Source organism: Rhinichthys klamathensis, unplaced genomic scaffold (genome assembly GCF_029890125.1).
Source record: "Rhinichthys klamathensis goyatoka isolate OS25496 unplaced genomic scaffold, OSU_Roscu_1.1 h1tg000477l_1, whole genome shotgun sequence".
Lineage (NCBI taxonomy): Eukaryota > Metazoa > Chordata > Actinopteri > Cypriniformes > Leuciscidae > Rhinichthys > Rhinichthys klamathensis.
The window spans coordinates 262063-278794 of NW_026606965.1; the positions used below are offsets into that span (position 1 = coordinate 262063).

The 16732-nt window shown below is 37.3% G+C and overlaps 2 protein-coding genes across 2 annotated transcripts; both read right to left on the reverse strand.

Annotated features, from left to right (window-relative positions):
* Window positions 1-2443: 2443 nt before the first annotated feature.
* Window positions 2444-11362, reverse strand: fibpb (fibroblast growth factor (acidic) intracellular binding protein b). Its single transcript, XM_056237115.1, has 11 exons — window positions 11254-11362; window positions 9241-9518; window positions 8970-9018; window positions 7620-7832; window positions 7375-7497; window positions 7058-7174; window positions 5799-5918; window positions 5595-5714; window positions 3872-3998; window positions 3402-3597; window positions 2444-2644 (listed from the first exon to the last, which is right to left on the reverse strand). The coding sequence occupies exons 2-11, from the start codon at window positions 9328-9330 to the stop codon at window positions 2483-2485; spliced, it is 1317 nt and encodes a 438-aa protein (XP_056093090.1). The 5' UTR covers window positions 9331-9518; window positions 11254-11362; the 3' UTR covers window positions 2444-2482.
* A 40-nt stretch (window positions 11363-11402) lies between these two features.
* On the reverse strand, window positions 11403-16599 carry LOC130072113 (acidic fibroblast growth factor intracellular-binding protein B-like). The gene is given in 8 exon segments (XM_056237062.1): window positions 11403-11519; window positions 11648-11703; window positions 14564-14640; window positions 14642-14692; window positions 15120-15200; window positions 15972-16113; window positions 16223-16411; window positions 16491-16599. Coding segments are annotated over 8 exon segments (810 nt in total). The 5' UTR covers window positions 16588-16599.
* Between the last annotated feature and the right edge of the window lie 133 nt (window positions 16600-16732).

A 16732-nucleotide genomic window follows, 5' to 3' on the forward strand; every position in this document is an offset into this window, starting at 1 on the left:
AATTGAGGATGATTTGTGTGGGATGGAAATGTTAAAATTACCACACAAAAAAAAAGAGAGAGAAAGGTAATTCAAATTTCACAACACTTAAGAGTGCACATCTGTTGTTTCAGTCATTCATCGCTATCAGAGAACAATATGTTTTAATGGCCTGGTTGTTACGTGTATTTGAGGGGGTGGACGGGAAAATGACTCTCCTTATAACTCAGTGTAACATTACCCTTGTGAGCCACAAAAATAGCTCCAAAACGGGGCCCATTTTCCTCTGCATGTGAAAATAACCAACCTTGTTTATTTTTAGACACAATTCGGTTATTAATAGACAGGCACGAACGTTAACTATACTTTTAAACGGATGTAACATATATTCATTTAATTTCCGCTACAAGCGGATTAAAAAGGCTACGGGGATGGCTGTTGAATGCTTGAATTGGTTGAGGAACGTTGTAAGGTGTGCAATTATTTTCAGGGACACGCACGGCTAAAGTAGTTCCAGACAGGTCTTATGGCCGCATTGCGGTTCCATTCCACTTTGCCAAACGATTTCAGTTATTTCAAATGTCTTACAGATTACAACAGCAGAATAACCAAAACCCACAACGACACTGACCAAGGAAATAAATATAGTAAACAACTAGGCTAAAAAACGACAAATATTTTCCATGTTTTTGTTTTTACCACAACATTAAGTCGCTTCGCGTCGTGGCTGCATGCATTACCACCTCAGGTATGCACTATTTTTTTCTAATAATTCAACGGCCCGTCGTCAATTAGGCCTGTTCCACTTATACTCGGTTAATATCGTCCTGTTGCAGGCTTGTTGTACCTTCAAAGAGACCATTTAAGAAAAAGATGGAGAATGTAAAATATTACAGCATAATCTCGTTCTCACATGATTGTCAGTGTGCTGAGCTACTACTCCTATCACACCTACATCCATCTGCTGCACTGCCCACAAGCCCTCTGTGCCAACACTGACCATCAATGAGCTCATCATTTCCCTGCTGGAGCTACACTTGGCTAAATTCACACTTATCATTTGACAATTCACTACATGCCGTTATAATTAACACTCAGATTCTTACACACACACACCTGTAACAGTAATTAATCAGACGCTGACTCAAATAGAACTTCCTACTCGTTTTTCCATTGTTCCACAACCAGTGTGAGATGAGCAGTCCATTGATGAAATTATGTTAATGAATGGCCTGCAAAAACACAAGCCTTTTACACTCTAATTAGCATTTAAAGGTATCAGTTTTCATACAGTCATTGTTACTTTTTTGTCCATTAACTTCTTCAGCTGTTCTGTCTTTTTGTCTATGATGTAGGGCAGGCCTACAGTAAATTTGTTCCGAAACTACAGAACAACTTCAAATCTTGTAGTAAATACATAGTATTTTCAGAATGAAAATATTAGATACAGTAGTTTTGAAGTACAGTAGACCTATAACATGTGACATTTATTTTTGGCAACACATTTGTGAACTTTTCCCCTTAAAAGTGACTGTAATGATGGATTTTAATAATCAGCTAATAGCAAAAAGGTAAAACGCATTATGTGTTCACCAGTGTTACACTGTCACCATGTGGAGACACCTGAGTAATACATTTCATTTACTTACCTTCAACACTTCAAATCAGGAGAAATTAAACTGAAATTATTGTACAAAAAATGTGATATTTTCCGCCTATACAGACAAGAAAGGAAAAGATTATAAAACAACAAAGATATGAAGGGAGGATTAAGACTATTTTTTTTTTTACATTTATTTACTTTTTACTTTAACAAATTATGCAAAAAATATAATAAAACAAAACAAAAAAAGATTTTTGTATCATTAAGGAGTCTAATTGAGCAAACACAAGCAGAAGTGAATTCAATACGCATTAGACAAAATGGAGCAATATACTTAAGAATGGTTTCACAAATTATTTTACAAAGAAATGTGTTCTCATGTTTCATTCAAGGCCCAGAGAGACCTGTACTTGTCTTTAGTTTGTTAGTGTTTTCTGAGATAATACAGTATTACACTAGATATATGTAAATACAAAGGTACTTTGGAATATGTGTTGTATGTAGGTTAGATATAAATATACTGTAAATATGCTTTGAGGGATTTTATTAGCAAAACTTGGTACTAATAAGAATCTATCTTTCTGAAATATTTGGAGCTGATATGTGTGTGCAGTGTTTATGATGTGTGTGTTTATGGTGTGTGTGTGTACTTGTATGCTATGTATGTGTGAGAATGAGTCCACAGTGACAAAGTGAGAGGAATGAATGTTCAGATGCTTTAGCACTTCCCGGAATAGGCCCGCAGTCACAGGCCAAAGTCAGCCACAAAAAAAGACGACTTCACATTATTAGCTGGAGAATTCTGGAATTGTGTTCCCAATTCTTAACACATGAAAGCAAAAATAGACTGAATTAATCATTCAGTATTTTGTCTCTGTATATCCCTCCTTTTCTCTCTCCTCAGAAAGCATGAGGCCCAACATAAACGGAGAGACGAAGAACAGAGCTGGTCTGGTAGTTCATGAGAGGATTGACAGACACCATCTCCAAATCGAGGACGTACTCCTTCGGTCCAGTCACTGCTCGGGCCAAAACCAACATGGCACCGATGTTGTTGATTTGCTGGGGACAAGAGATGAAACAATAAGACAAAATATTTAAGATTCTACACTATTAGGTCACTAATCAGTATAAACAAATATGTGACAATGATCATGTATTAATAACATAATAAAATGTTATTATAATAAAATAAAAAAAATCTTTATTTTATATAATATAATTCAAAAGATTGGGGCCAGTGCGATTTTTTTTAAAGTAACATTTATTCGGCAAGAATGCATTAAATAAATGCTGTTCTACTAAGCTTTCTATTCATCAAAGAATAATAAAAAAAAAAAAAATATTGATAATCAACAAAATTGTCTTCACAGTTTCCACAGAAATATTAAGCAGCACAACTGTTTTAAATATTGATCATAATAAGTAATGTTTGTTAAGCAGCAAATAAGGATATTAGAGTGATTTCTGAAGGATCATGTGAAACAGAAGACTGGAGTAATGATGCTGAAAATTCAGCTTTGCCATCACAGGAATAAATTACATATTAAAATACAAATCTGTTATTTTAATTTGTAATGATATTTCAAAATATTACTGATTTTTATTATTTTTTATCAAATAAGTGCAGCCCTGGTGAACATAAGAGACTTCTTTCAAAAATATTCACATTTTACTAACCCCAAACTTTTGAACAGTAGCGTAATATAATAATTAAAAAAGCAAAATAGAGCTATTTTTATCAGTCTGTACTAAATCACACATTATGTAACTAAAGTTTTGAAACTGATCTATAAAAGGCATTGCGTCTCGTACTAACCCGTATGTAGAATTCTCCATTTTCGTCTCCAGAACGAATGCGGAAGGAGTTGTTGGCTCCAGGATAGACGCTGGTGGCCTGGATCTGGAAGATGTCTGAGGGAACCGAGCGTTCAGAGGTGATGCTCATGTATCGATGCACAATGGAGAAAGGCATGTCACGACACTCTGGCTTCACCACTGGACATATACAACGACTGGACAGAAAGAAAGTGACAAAAAATGAAAAGGAAAAAATGGAGAAAGGTGTTAAATCGGATGGTTCATCACGATACGATATGATATCGATTCTCATAGCCAACGATACGATATTTGCCGATACCTCAAAAAATTCAGCAATACGATTACGATTCGATTTGATTCAGTTGCATATCGATGATCATATCAATGTATTGTTACACCCCTATTAAATACTGAAAAGTGCCAAAACATGACTGATTCAGTTAAATGTTGTCTCTAAAAATGACTCACTTCTCTGAGACCTGGACGTAGGGGTCCTGGCAGTGGTTGGAGTCCAAACACTGATGCCCTCCATGGATGTTCACACAGACCTGTCTCTCCCCACACAGATGAGTGCCTGTCTCACACTCATTCACATCTACACACAGAATTATTATGACAAGCTGAAACCAAGGGGAATGTAAGAGTCATTTAGTGCTATAAGGGTATTTGGAGGAACATAAGTGTTAAAAAGAAATTTTGTTTAAAGAGGACCTATTATGCTTTTTTTTACATTTTCAACTTTCTTTAGTGTGTAATGTTGCTTTTTGAGCATGAAAAAGGTCTGCAAAGTTACAAAGCACAGTCATTCCAATGGGAGTTATTCTCTATATCAGTAAGCATATCAGGGGTGAGGCCTGGTTGAGTTAGTTAATAGTCTGTTGAAACTTGCGGTTATGGGTAAGGGGTGTGAGTCACGTGACATTTCCAAAATATGCTCAAATCACAACATACTGGTCCAGCAGACCAATCAGAGCTCATTGCACTTTTTGAAGGGCTTCACAGTAGGAACTAAACAGGGGTGCGTTTCCCAAAGCCAAATATGGTCGCAAGTTCCGTCGTTACCAATAGAGTTAATGGAAATTGCGATCATAGTTGGCCAACGATGCTTTTGGGAAACTCACCCCTGAGCGTTACAGACAGACTGTGAAGAGATGTGCTGCAACAACATAAAATATGTGAAAAATAATGTGTGTTTTTTTTTACATTCAAGCATGAAACCCTATTCTAGTAAACCACCCCAAAAATCAAGACTTTGTAAAAGCATAATATGGCCTCTTTAAAGCTGCAGTCCGCAGTTTTTCCTCTTTGTCGCCATCTCTGTTTGAAATCTGCAATTGCAGTTATTCGCGGAATTATCAACTTTACGTGAGTTGTACTTGGACACGGCACAGCGCGGATGAACACAATGTTTGAGGAGACTGTTAGGCTGTCAGTCACTGTGCCGGTGTGGATACTGGCATTCAGAATCACAGATTATTCTTTTTGGAAGTATGACCAACATAAGAATTTTCACCGGAAAATGTCATCTGAACAAGTAAGTAACATCCACTATTGTTCTGGTTCTGACATTGTAGTAAAACGCGCTGATTAAATCTAACAATCGCTTATCATATCACGTAAAACCGTGCAAATTATACTTTGTTCTCAAATTGTTAATGTAAACAACGTCAGCATTGCGTGACTGTACATGTGATGTCCTTCCGATATGTATCCTTGTTTTCGCACGAGTCCGGTTGCAGTCTGTTTTTTTCACTCTGAAGTCCGAACGAAGTCTTTTGCATTTTACACCGGGTGAGTCTCCAGTTGTCACTGGTGACTGTCGTTTAAACCTTTCTGGATCCGCCATCAAATTAATAAGTTTAATTATATCAAGTGCTGTGAGAAAAGGCTATAAATCTCCACCTCCAGCATCCTCACACGCAATATAGTATATATAATATACTAGCCGAGACTTCTTCTTTATGTGTACAGATGTGACGTAATGACGCAAAGACATGCACAAATCTCCCGCGGAAATCCACCAGGACCACTGGAATTAAAAACATTACAAGCTTACCGTTTTGCATCGAGCTAAGTCAAGCAGATAGTTTGGAACACTGGCTGGTTATGTATTTTTTCAAAAATGTATTTTGGATAATTTTTAACAAAAAAAAAAGCTACGGACTGCAGCTTTAAATATGGGGACTTTTACCTTGGCAGAGTCGTGTTCCAAGTAGCTCGTAACCGTCTGGACAAACACAGGAAAATCTTCCAGGCTCATTCATACACTGAAACTGGCAAAGGAAACTGGAATAGCTGCACTCATCAATATCTGGGAGTAGAGAAAGAAAACCAGTCACATTCAGTCCATGATCAATTGGTCAAAAACTATTAAGATAATGTTTTGTGCACTAACCATTGCACGAGTATCCATCAGGTCCCAGGTCATAGCCCTGATCACAGCGACACAGGAATGTGCCATAACTGTTGTAACACCTTTGCTGACAAGGTGCTCCCATCTCACACTCATTTACATCTGACAACAAAGAACAGAGATGTTAGAAGTTCTGTACTAAATAACGTTTCTGAATAGAAAGCATTAAAGGTATAGTTTGCACATAAAAAAGTAATAATTTATACTTATATAAATGTGTATTAGGTTTTCACACAAAAAGCATCTGCAATGTTCTGGGAAGGTTAGTTTAGGGTTATAAAAATAAAACATAAAAATAATTAGTAGAAAACATTTTGTGTAGGTTCTATTTAGGCTGTCACAACATTCACGCAACGCTCTTGAAAAGTTTTTGGTAAAAAAAAAAAAAAAGAACCTATAGAGAGAGAGAGAGAGAAAAAAACAACCCAGGACACATATGCTAATGTTAGGGGAACATTTTGAGTTTGCTAGTACCATAATGTCATTCCAAACCTGTATAACTTTCTTCCATGGAAGACAAAAGAAGTAATTCTGAAGTATGTTCATTCTGCAATTTTCCACACAACAAAAGTGAACAGGTGCTGCACTGTAAAAAACTAAGAACCAAGAGATACGTTGCTGCTTTACATTTTTTTAACAACTGTATACTCAACTAAAAGTCTTTCAACTCTTTTTTTGGCTCATAATAAATAATACTTACATTTATTTGAATCTTAAATGAAGTTGAAATTGGTTAAATAATTTTCATTTGAGTTAAAGTATTGGAAAAAACATATGTTGCCATGATCATTTCCATTTTTATTTTGGATCTCCAAAAAGGGCAAAAAAACATAATGAAAGTGCCAAAAAGCAGTAATATGTACATCTCATTAATGTTCATTAAAGTTAAATAATGGACATTAATGATTGATTCTCAAATAACAGATCTTCATTGACATCAAACATGGCATTTACCTCAAACAGGGCTATCATATAGTGTGAGTGCACATACACAAATCGTATGAATCACTTTATTTATTTTATGGTACTTTTCTGTCCTTTATGGAGCCCCCATGCCCATTAATTTGGAAAACATTTTGTTCCATGGAGGAAAGAAGTTGGAAACAGTGACAGAATTTTTTCTTTATTACACTATTCTGTTTAAAAAGGCATTTTGATTAACCTGTCAAACTAATAATGTGAGTGCGTAGAAAATGTTTTTTTTTTTTGGAATATGTACAGTATCTGGTTTAAGGACTTACCAACACAGGATCGGTTGTTTCCTGCCAGCTGGAATCCAGGCTCACATTCACAAGAGAAAGATCCTGGCACATTCACGCAGCGATGCTGACAGTACCTGTACCTGCACTCATCAATATCTAACAGAAGAGAGAAGAAGACACTGTAGACTGTAGAATAGAAGCCTAATCCTATACAAATTAAATTGGCCATGATGATTCTTGACTGCAGATTTACTATAAATCATGAATTTATTTCAGTTTCTCTCTGTGAAAATGGCCATTAAAGATACATCCATATTTTAAAGACAGACGTTAAGACAGATCATTTCTCCTCTCACCAACACACTCTATGCCAATCTTGCTGTAGCCGTCAGGGCACTGACAGGTGTAGGTGCCCACGGTGTTGATGCACTGCTGGCTGGGCTGGCAGTCATGCATGTCCAATTCACACTCATCAATGTCTGTCCAGTACACACACACAATCCTCTAAATGATGAAGAGCTTCTGTACACCACACTGATAGACATATTCAATCTAAAGCCATATGAATAGGATTTCCTACATCTGCCTTTAAATAACTCACCCTCACAGGTTTCTCCTTGGGCCCTGTAGCCTACGGGACAGGGGTTAAAGGCCTCGTTAGTCTCCACAGGCATACTGGGCTCTGATTGGCTGGAGGACTCAGGTGCGGTGACCACATGGGCAGAGCGAGGAAGGCACAGGTACCCACCATAGTGATTGAAGCATTTCATCTCTCCTTGACATGCCTTCTGAATAGTGTCACACTCGTTTATGTCTAAGCAAAATAGAGAAAATGATTTAGGTTTCTCACCTGAGAAGTCATTTGAATGTCCTTTAAAAAAAAAATCATTTATTTTTTATTCAATGCTAGACATGTAAAATAAATATCATATGTATATATACAGAGGTTTGAATTCCTTTTAAATCTTTAGCAACTGAAATATATTACTATATTAAGATTTTTTTTGTTTGTTTCTTACACGAATAGTTTACCCAAAAATGAACATTTTGCCATCATTTACATGTTCCAAACCAAAATTACTTTCTTTCTTCTCTGGAATTTCAAATAAGTATCTTCTTTTGTGTTCCGCAGAAGAGAGAAAGTCATACTGGTTATGGACGACATAAGGGAGAGTAAATAATGACATAATATTTGTTTTTGGGTGAAGTACCGTATCCCTTTTTAAGAGAGTCAAACATTAAAAAACCACCATAAAGACCTTAGAAATGTCTTTGTGCATATGAAATTTACCAAATAAAATCATAAAAATGTGAAGTTAACAACTTTATTTTGGTCATTTGTATCAAATGTTTTTTTGTATCAAAGTCTCTCCCTTGGAACATCTCTGATTTGTATGTCAGGATATTTAACGGTGAAGTGGGATTTGGACCAATAAGATTTCACAATGACTCACAGAAATAGGAACCTACTAAATGATGTTGATGTCGTAATCATGGCAAGTTGGGACAAAATCTCAGATGAAATGACTTTATTATTTGTTTCTTTTTTGAGGCAACCCTGTTAAGATATGTTGTATCTGGCATATTAGGGTAGGAAGGATAGAAAGTATTTTAACCTCAAAAAGCATTACATAATTTACATAAATGACATAATTTAGCTGTGCATTTATATGAAGCAGGATTTTGGACCAATGTGATTTTGAAGTGTGTGGGGTCACCCTGCACAGTTATGGGCCTACATCTGAGTACAGCTTGTTATGATCGCCTGCATTTTATCGCGTTGCGTCTGATCGGGACATAGTGTATTTTAACATTCAAATATGCAGCCAGACGCAGGGGCAGGACAGACGGATTGTGCATGTGACATTTAACCAACAAGATAATTAGAAGAGAAATGCATCACTTTCTCATCATCTCTCTCTCTTTCTCTGGCACATGACCTTCCACCCACCTCGACAGAGTTGAGTCTGCACGTCCCACTCATAGCCATCTGTACACTCCTGGCAGAGAAAACACACTTTATTATGTGTTATCTTTAATCATTAGCAGTCTCATTCAAACACTTTCATTGACAGGAACATGACTTCTAATGCAAACTGATGTCTGACAGCATACAATACCACACTAAATGGGGAGTTATGTAGGAAGGCAGATAGACATTTACATCTTCAAGCATGAGGAGGACGATAGAAGGAACATGGAGAAATTGTCAAATTACTTACAGTGTAAGAGTCACGTTCAGCAGGAGACTGACAGATTGTAGCAGGAAGAACAAGCAGACCCACACAAAGTAGCACATATGTGGCCTTCATAGTTACAGGGTACAGGACACTCACACCGCCACACTCACAGCTGGATGGATGAACAAATGTATAGATGTCGTAAAGGCACACTCTCACTCCAAAGAGGCCCGATAAGAGAGAGAACAGATGTGCAAGGAGGTCTGTTCGTCTCCTCTGGTAATATAAGGAGGGGGCAGACAGACAGGTGGGGGTGAACCCTTGTAAAAAAAGAAGAACAAAGGTAATTGCTAATAAATGTGTTAACAGGGAGAGGACAAACATACACATTTGGAAGCAGTGAAAGTGCCCTGTTGAAAAGGCCAGCATTGCTGATCACCTCCACATGTTTCGTTTTGGATACTGGTGTGTGTCATCATTAGGATTGTTAATTAGCTTGATTTACACTTACAGTACAATATCAACACTACTCTGTATAGACATTAAAAATGACAAACTTTAAAATTAAAATGAAAAAAAGCCATATACAAATTATAATAGTATCAAAAGGATGCTAAAATAACACTGATCTAGGTTCATGTTAATTTACATATGATCATATAATACTTTCATTCATATTCATCCAATGCATTACTATTGTTAATTTATACAAGGTGATATTTTAAAATGTATTAGCATGCGTAGAAATGAGCATTATTCTAGATTAATAAATGCTGTAAGAGTACTGTTCTTTGTGAGTTCATGATAGCTAACAAAATGAACCTTATTGCAAGTGTTTACAATATCATTGTCCAGCAGCTTGACCAGCATAACATTTTTTTTTTATCCAAGTGAGATTAGGTTTACATAAATATAACAAAGTCTTGAACAAATATTACTCCATGGCACATGTGATACTGCAGGTTACAAATGCAAGTTTATGATTTTGATGTTGATAACTAGGCTGTTCTTGGAAACAAGACAAGTCGGTGCATATAATCAGATATTGCATGACAGATTTCCATTCCTCACATTCAATGATCTGGAGACAGTTATTCATGCGTTCATCTCATCCTGACTATACTGTACACAAAAATAATGGTAACATTAACTGGTTTTAATCAAGTCAAATATAATATTTAATCACAGAATCAACCTAAACATATTTATTTATATCAGCAAAACTAATAAAAGGTTTAAAACGGGTAGATATAGCTTTTTGAGGAAACAATTACGTTACTACCTTTTTAACACTTAACACAGGACTTCATTGTCCAAAATGGACAGCCTCTCAACTGTTCTGGCCTCCCTAAACTTGTTACACTACAATAAAGAATTTATTATAAGGCTTTATTATTTGTTTTTATAGCTTCTCCATATTATATCTCTAACTTCAGCCTTCCTTATCCCTTTAAAACTCTCAAATCTGACAAACTACATCTGCCTACACTCCTGTTTCAGGATTAAAGATGATCTTTCTCTGTAGCTTTGAGTTTTTTTTTTAACCTTTGGGTACTTACTTATATTAACCATTAGAAACATTAAACCATCTTGTACATTACTTGTTTGTATTTGTGCTCTATAAATAAACTGACTTGACTTTCCTTTGATTTCTAGGGACTTGCTTTACTGTTTGTTCTGGAACAGTGGAGTTGGCCTGCCTATAAGAGGCAGTAACATGGCCAGTGTCTGAACTCTGCAGGATATGACTACATAGGCAATTCCATGCACTCAGATCCGTCCAAAAATAAGCCACCAGCCTGGTCTGCAATCCTCAACTATAATTCAAACTAAAGAATTCTGTCACATCTGGTAAAGCATTGAATAATTTCCTGTCACTCATTTCATTATTAAACATTTCATTGTAGTAGTTGCAAGGAAACAATGAGCTGTAAAGTCCTGGAATGATAAATGCATTTTCTCATGAATGCTTTCTCACTTAGATTACTTACTTCTATACTCAACTTTAAACATTGCAAATGCACAGGAGTCAAATACAGATGGTTTGAAACTCACTTTACTTGATCTGTCCGGCAGAAGTTGTGTTGTCTGTCTCTATGTCTATGGATTTCTCTGTCCCTCAGCATATAGCGGCATGTTTTTGACCACAGAGAGGACCCAGGCCGTGATAGCGGTGTATTTTGAATGTGAGGAAAGGTGCATTGCTATTGAAAGGAGCTAAGGACGGCCCACTTCTTCCCCTCCACCCACTCCAGTACGGCCCCTGCATCTCTGCCACCCTTCACCCTCCTGCCTTTTTTCCCCCCCAAGGATTCAAATTCCTGGTTTCCAGAACAAATCCCAAATCTATTATGTTTTGTCCGCTTGCAAAACAATCCACCTGGGTTTTATTAGGCAAATCCTGTGTATTTCATAGGCCTTAATTACTTCCCATTTTAATACACTTTACCTGGTTAACTTTCATCCTGGTCAAGCTCGCTTGTGTCTGACGCTGCTGGATATTTACTGGGGGATGTCAAAAAGGAATGCAGACACAAATTAACAGGGCAAAAAAGGAGGCAAGGCCTCCTGATTTGACTGTAACACACAACCCGGTGCCAGGAACATTGTGCGTCTTCATTACACAAAGAATTAAGAACCATAAGACAATGGCTTTGATGGAAACAACAGAGGTAGCCTACTTTCAGAAACAGCAGGAGTGCCAGGGAAAGTTCTGCAGATATCCAAAGGAAATTTCCATGACCATTTGTAAGGGGTGACAGCTGTCCCAGCTCTGGCCTTTTATAAGGTAGTAAAAGTGTCTCCTCATCCATCCACTCCAGAGCTGACCAGACCCCCTGCTGATGACCCACACCCGCTGGGCACACAAACAGGTAGCTACTATTACCCAAATAATAAGTAACAGGACTATCCTAATGACCACTTTTAAAACCAGCAATTAAGGCAGATTTATTTTACCCAAGTTAAATCTATTGTACAAGAATACTTTGATATACAGAGGGATCTGAGGTAGTAAAATTTAGCAAAGATTTGATCACGCTAACTGGAAGCAATGAAAAGTTATGGTACATTTTCAGGATACAGCTTTTGATGACACCCATGTATCTGTCCCATATGACTTGATGCCTGTGGAAAAAAACGTTGTATTTTTAACAAATGTTTGTATATGATAAAGTGATCACAAACACACATAAATGCACGTGTATACTAACCTGAAAGCCTGAAGCGTGTCTGAAGCAGGTCTCTGATTGTCCATTTATCTGACCGGCACGGTTCAATGAACTGCGAGGAGAAACGAAAATCATTCTGTCACATTCAACCTGGGACTATTCGGGGACAAATATCACCTCATGGCGTGCAGTTTATCTACAGTGTCAGTGCATTACCTTCTCCACAAGGTCAATGAACAGATCCCGGACATCTTTGGTGTGTGTGTCAGTTTTGAAGCAATGTTAACTAGAGCTCTTGACAAATTCTAATGTTCATCCACGTTATCCATCATAAAACAAATTAATAAATAAAACAAATTTTATATAAACATACAACTATATATATAGGGGTTGGACAATGAAACTGAAACACTGGCCAATATAGTGTTGGAGGTTTCGCGCATATATGCACGGACTAGTGGCCAATCTTCACTAATTTTACATTCCTGCATAAGTAATTAATTACTGTAATTGAATTACTTTTCCTTTGAAAAAGTAAAATAAAAGATTACTCTTAATTTTTCTGTAATTTAATTACAGGAAATAACAGTATATAACAATTCTATATGAAATAATAGTGGATTTAACATCAAAATTTAACATCTAATGTTACACTGTTGTTAATGTAGCTTTCTCCCTTTAAATACTTTGGCCAATTCAAGAATAATTTATGCAATTTTATATTATTTATTATTTGAAAGAATTAAAGGGCAGTTTCATGTCTATCCTTGTATTGTTCAACTGGTCGAGGTTGATATGGGATTTAGAAAGTAATTAGTAATAAGCAATCCAATACTTTTTAGAGAGTAATTAGTACAATAATCAAATTACACTGTTGAAGATGTCATTAGTAGCTAGTAATTAATTACTTTTTTAACTTATTCAACACTGGCCTAAAAGGGATGTCCGACTGCTAAATCGGATTGTATCCATCAAACCACAACTGCCCACCAAAGCTGTTTGTCGGGAGCTCCACAGAGACAATATTCAGCCTGACGCTGCTATAGCCAAACCTTTGGTCACTCGTGCAAATGCCAAATGTGTTTCATAAATGCCAAGAGTGCAAATCTTGGGCTGTGGACAATGTGAAACATGTATTGTTCTCTGATGAGTCCACCTTCACTGTCTTTCCCACATCAGTGGGAGTTACGGTGTGAAGAAGCCCAGAAGAGGCTTAACACCCGGACTGTTGTTGCCCAGAGTGAAGCACGGCGGTGGATCAGTGATGTTTGAGCTGTAATATCATGGCATTCTCTACTGTACTTTATGGCCAAGTACTACCAAACCATTCTGGAGGACCATGTGCACCTATATGGTTCAAACATTGTACCCTGAGGGAAATCAGCATGATAATGCACTGATACACACAGCAAGACTTGTGACAGAATGATTTGATGAACATAAAAGTGAAGTTGAACATCTCCCATGGCCTGCACAGTCACCAGATCTACATATTATTAAGCCACTTTGGGCTTTGGGCTCCACTTTTGGAGGAGCGAATCAGAGAATATTTTCCTCCACCAGCATCACATAGTAACCGGGCTGCGGTTCTGGAAGAGCAATGGCTCAAAATCCCTCTGGCCACTGTAAGAGACTTGTATTGCAGGCTATCTGTCATTCACAAGACGAAATGATGCGGTATTGGCCACAAAACGAAGCCCTAAACCATAATAAAACAATTATTGTGGTCTAAAACTAGGTGTTTCAGTATATACATAGGCCCTACATGAGAATGCATACACCTGTAATGCCTTTTCTTTCCAATTAATTTTGCTTCATTACTATAACATTTCTCATTATGGATTTTCCAAATAGTTACAATTAGTGGCCATAGGCTGAACAATTTTTGCACTGTCACCTCCCTGCTTGCTTACATTTTACTCTGCCTCTCACCATTGCGTGCTACACAAAGACACTCATCGCCAGTCACCAAAGATGATCTGATTGGTGGAATACCATGCAAATGGTAGAAGTTGCTGCTGTAGTGTTTCTGTAGTGCATATTTGTTGTTTTTATACAAGCTTGATTTCATAGTACCTACTTCTCTTTGAAATGCATTCTACTTGGTTTAGTGCAAAACAGTTTTGCAGTGCAAATTAGTAAGTACAGACAGTCTGAGCTGTCAGTGAACTGTCTCTTAAAGACAAACATCTTACCAACTGCCCCCACAGTCCAGTAGCTGATGAGGTGACCAGCGCAAAAGGTAAAGTCCTGGAAAGACCAGTACTGTAGTACCCTGTCTCAAACGACTTTTAGCAAAGAACACAATGGCGGTATAGTCCCTGCAGTGAGAGGACAGGGGAGAGTGTGAAAAGCAAGTATAGGGAACAGAAAAGAGCATATGAAGAGAACAATTAATGGAGCAGAAAAACCAAGCAAAACAGTAAGAGGATGAACAGAACAGAAACATCAGTTTTAAGATATGCCTGTGTGTATCCTAGGTTTGGCCAGGTTTACGATTGCTTTCAAATATAACTCCAAAAGCTTTCACTGGTGAAGCTGGTTGTATTAAATCACAGAAGCATCTTCATCTTTATAACAAGAACAGGTAAGAAATATGTTGTTTTGGCTCACATTTACATCCTTGGTATTGGAAAGTTTGAAATGGTAACAATTTCAATAGGTGGAACAGCTGCTCTTTAACACTTGTAAGGGAATGGTAGAGAATATACTGTAAATGCTTCATTTGGCCTCATGTGTGAAAGTCTCACTGCTAGAACATCAGACATGAGAAAGTCATGTTATATGTTCTCCACTAGAGGGCTTTTTAGCTCTTCCACCACTTTAAACACACTTGAAATTGTCAAAATGAGAAAAGGGTAACAACAAGGGGTTAAAATAGTAATAATTTACATTTAGGTCTCATTATTTAACATTAGTTAATGCATTGACTAACATTAACCTGCTACAGTAAGCAATATTTTTGTTACAGGATTTATTAATCTCTGTTAACATTAGTTAAAGGCAGGGGCGTAATTTGTGGGGGGGATGGGGGGGATATAACCCCCCCCAATATTTAAATCTATGCATTACAACCCCCACATTATTTATACCATGATCACAATATCAGGAGGCATACCCAAACTTCAACCCCCCCAATGTTCAAACCAAATCTACGCCCTTGGTTAAAGGTGCTGTATGTAATTTTTTTGACTGTTCTAAAGCATTAAAATACCATAATATATTTGCAGATATTTAAGAAAACATACAAAGTTCAAATGCAAAAACAATGCTACAGCCAGTTATTCTTCTTTGAAATGTGCGTCCCATGTCTGAATGTTTTTGTTTTGGTCTGTGTGATCCCGCCCACTGCCAATTTACCCAAAAGTATTTAAACCCCCGGTTTGCCAGAAAACACAGTGTATTGCAGCCATGGAAGCCAGCAAACTAACTGGGTCATAGATCCAGGATTCTACCTGACCTAAAAAGCCTCGGCATTCACATACAAAGCTCTGTGAACAGACACATATTATTGTACACTGACAAAATAATTTCTGTAAAATAGCATTGCAAATCATGCAATATTCATCCTTTCCTAGTGAGGCATTCAAAAATACAAGAAGCCAGAGTGTCTGCAGCACCTGTCGACAACAGCTCTTGTGTGCAATCCCAGTCTTTCAACTGATGTTGTCCAAGTCTTTTCTGGTCCCTTAGGAGAGTTTCTTATCGAGCACCTCCCTGGCAAACACACTATCAAACTCATAGTGTGTCAAGAAACAAAAACCTCAACAAAACACAGATGATGCCCTAGCTAACAATTAAAACTTCTTTGTTAATATTATAGAAAATGGATGCAAACTCTATTAGGACCACAGACCTCTCAATAAGCATGGTTTGACGGTGAGGAGGGATCTGGAAAAGAATGTGATTGGCCACTTTGGAAGGGGATTGTAGGAGCTGCTCACACATCTGGAATGTCCTGAACTGGTCCATGGTGTCGCTGTGCAAAACGTCTGCATTGGCTTCACACACCAGCAAGGCTCCTGCTTCCATCTGCATTTGTACTGCAGTGCATCTCTGACTATTTACCAAGATGAAGAGTATATCATCACCTGAAATGTTAAACGAAAAAATGCTTATGACAACTGTCTCATTCTGTGTGTCCATCCAACCACAGTTGGTACACATCTTCATCCAGGACAGTGGTATTCCCAACAAACACATCTAACTCCATAGACATTTTCTTAAAAAGCAAGATGAAATAAATAAAATATTTAAAATAATGTATTAAAATAATTGATATAGCGGTCATAACTGCTTTGACAAACATAACATTTTGACTGGTAACAACAATGTTGTTTGTTAGTTGGCATCTATAGTTGACA

Bases quoted from the DNA above. Each gene is read 5' to 3' on its own strand.
- fibpb (XM_056237115.1), bottom strand. From the start codon at position 9,330: ATGAAGGCCACATATGTGCTACTTTGTGTGGGTCTGCTTGTTCTTCCT. The intron at 3,999-5,594 runs GTAAAAGTCCCC...TTCTGTGTGTAG, and splicing joins TGGAACACGACTCTGCCAAG to ATGTGAATGAGTGTGAGACA. The intron at 2,645-3,401 runs GTTAGTACGAGA...TCTTGTCCCCAG, and splicing joins ATGGAGAATTCTACATACGG to CAAATCAACAACATCGGTGC.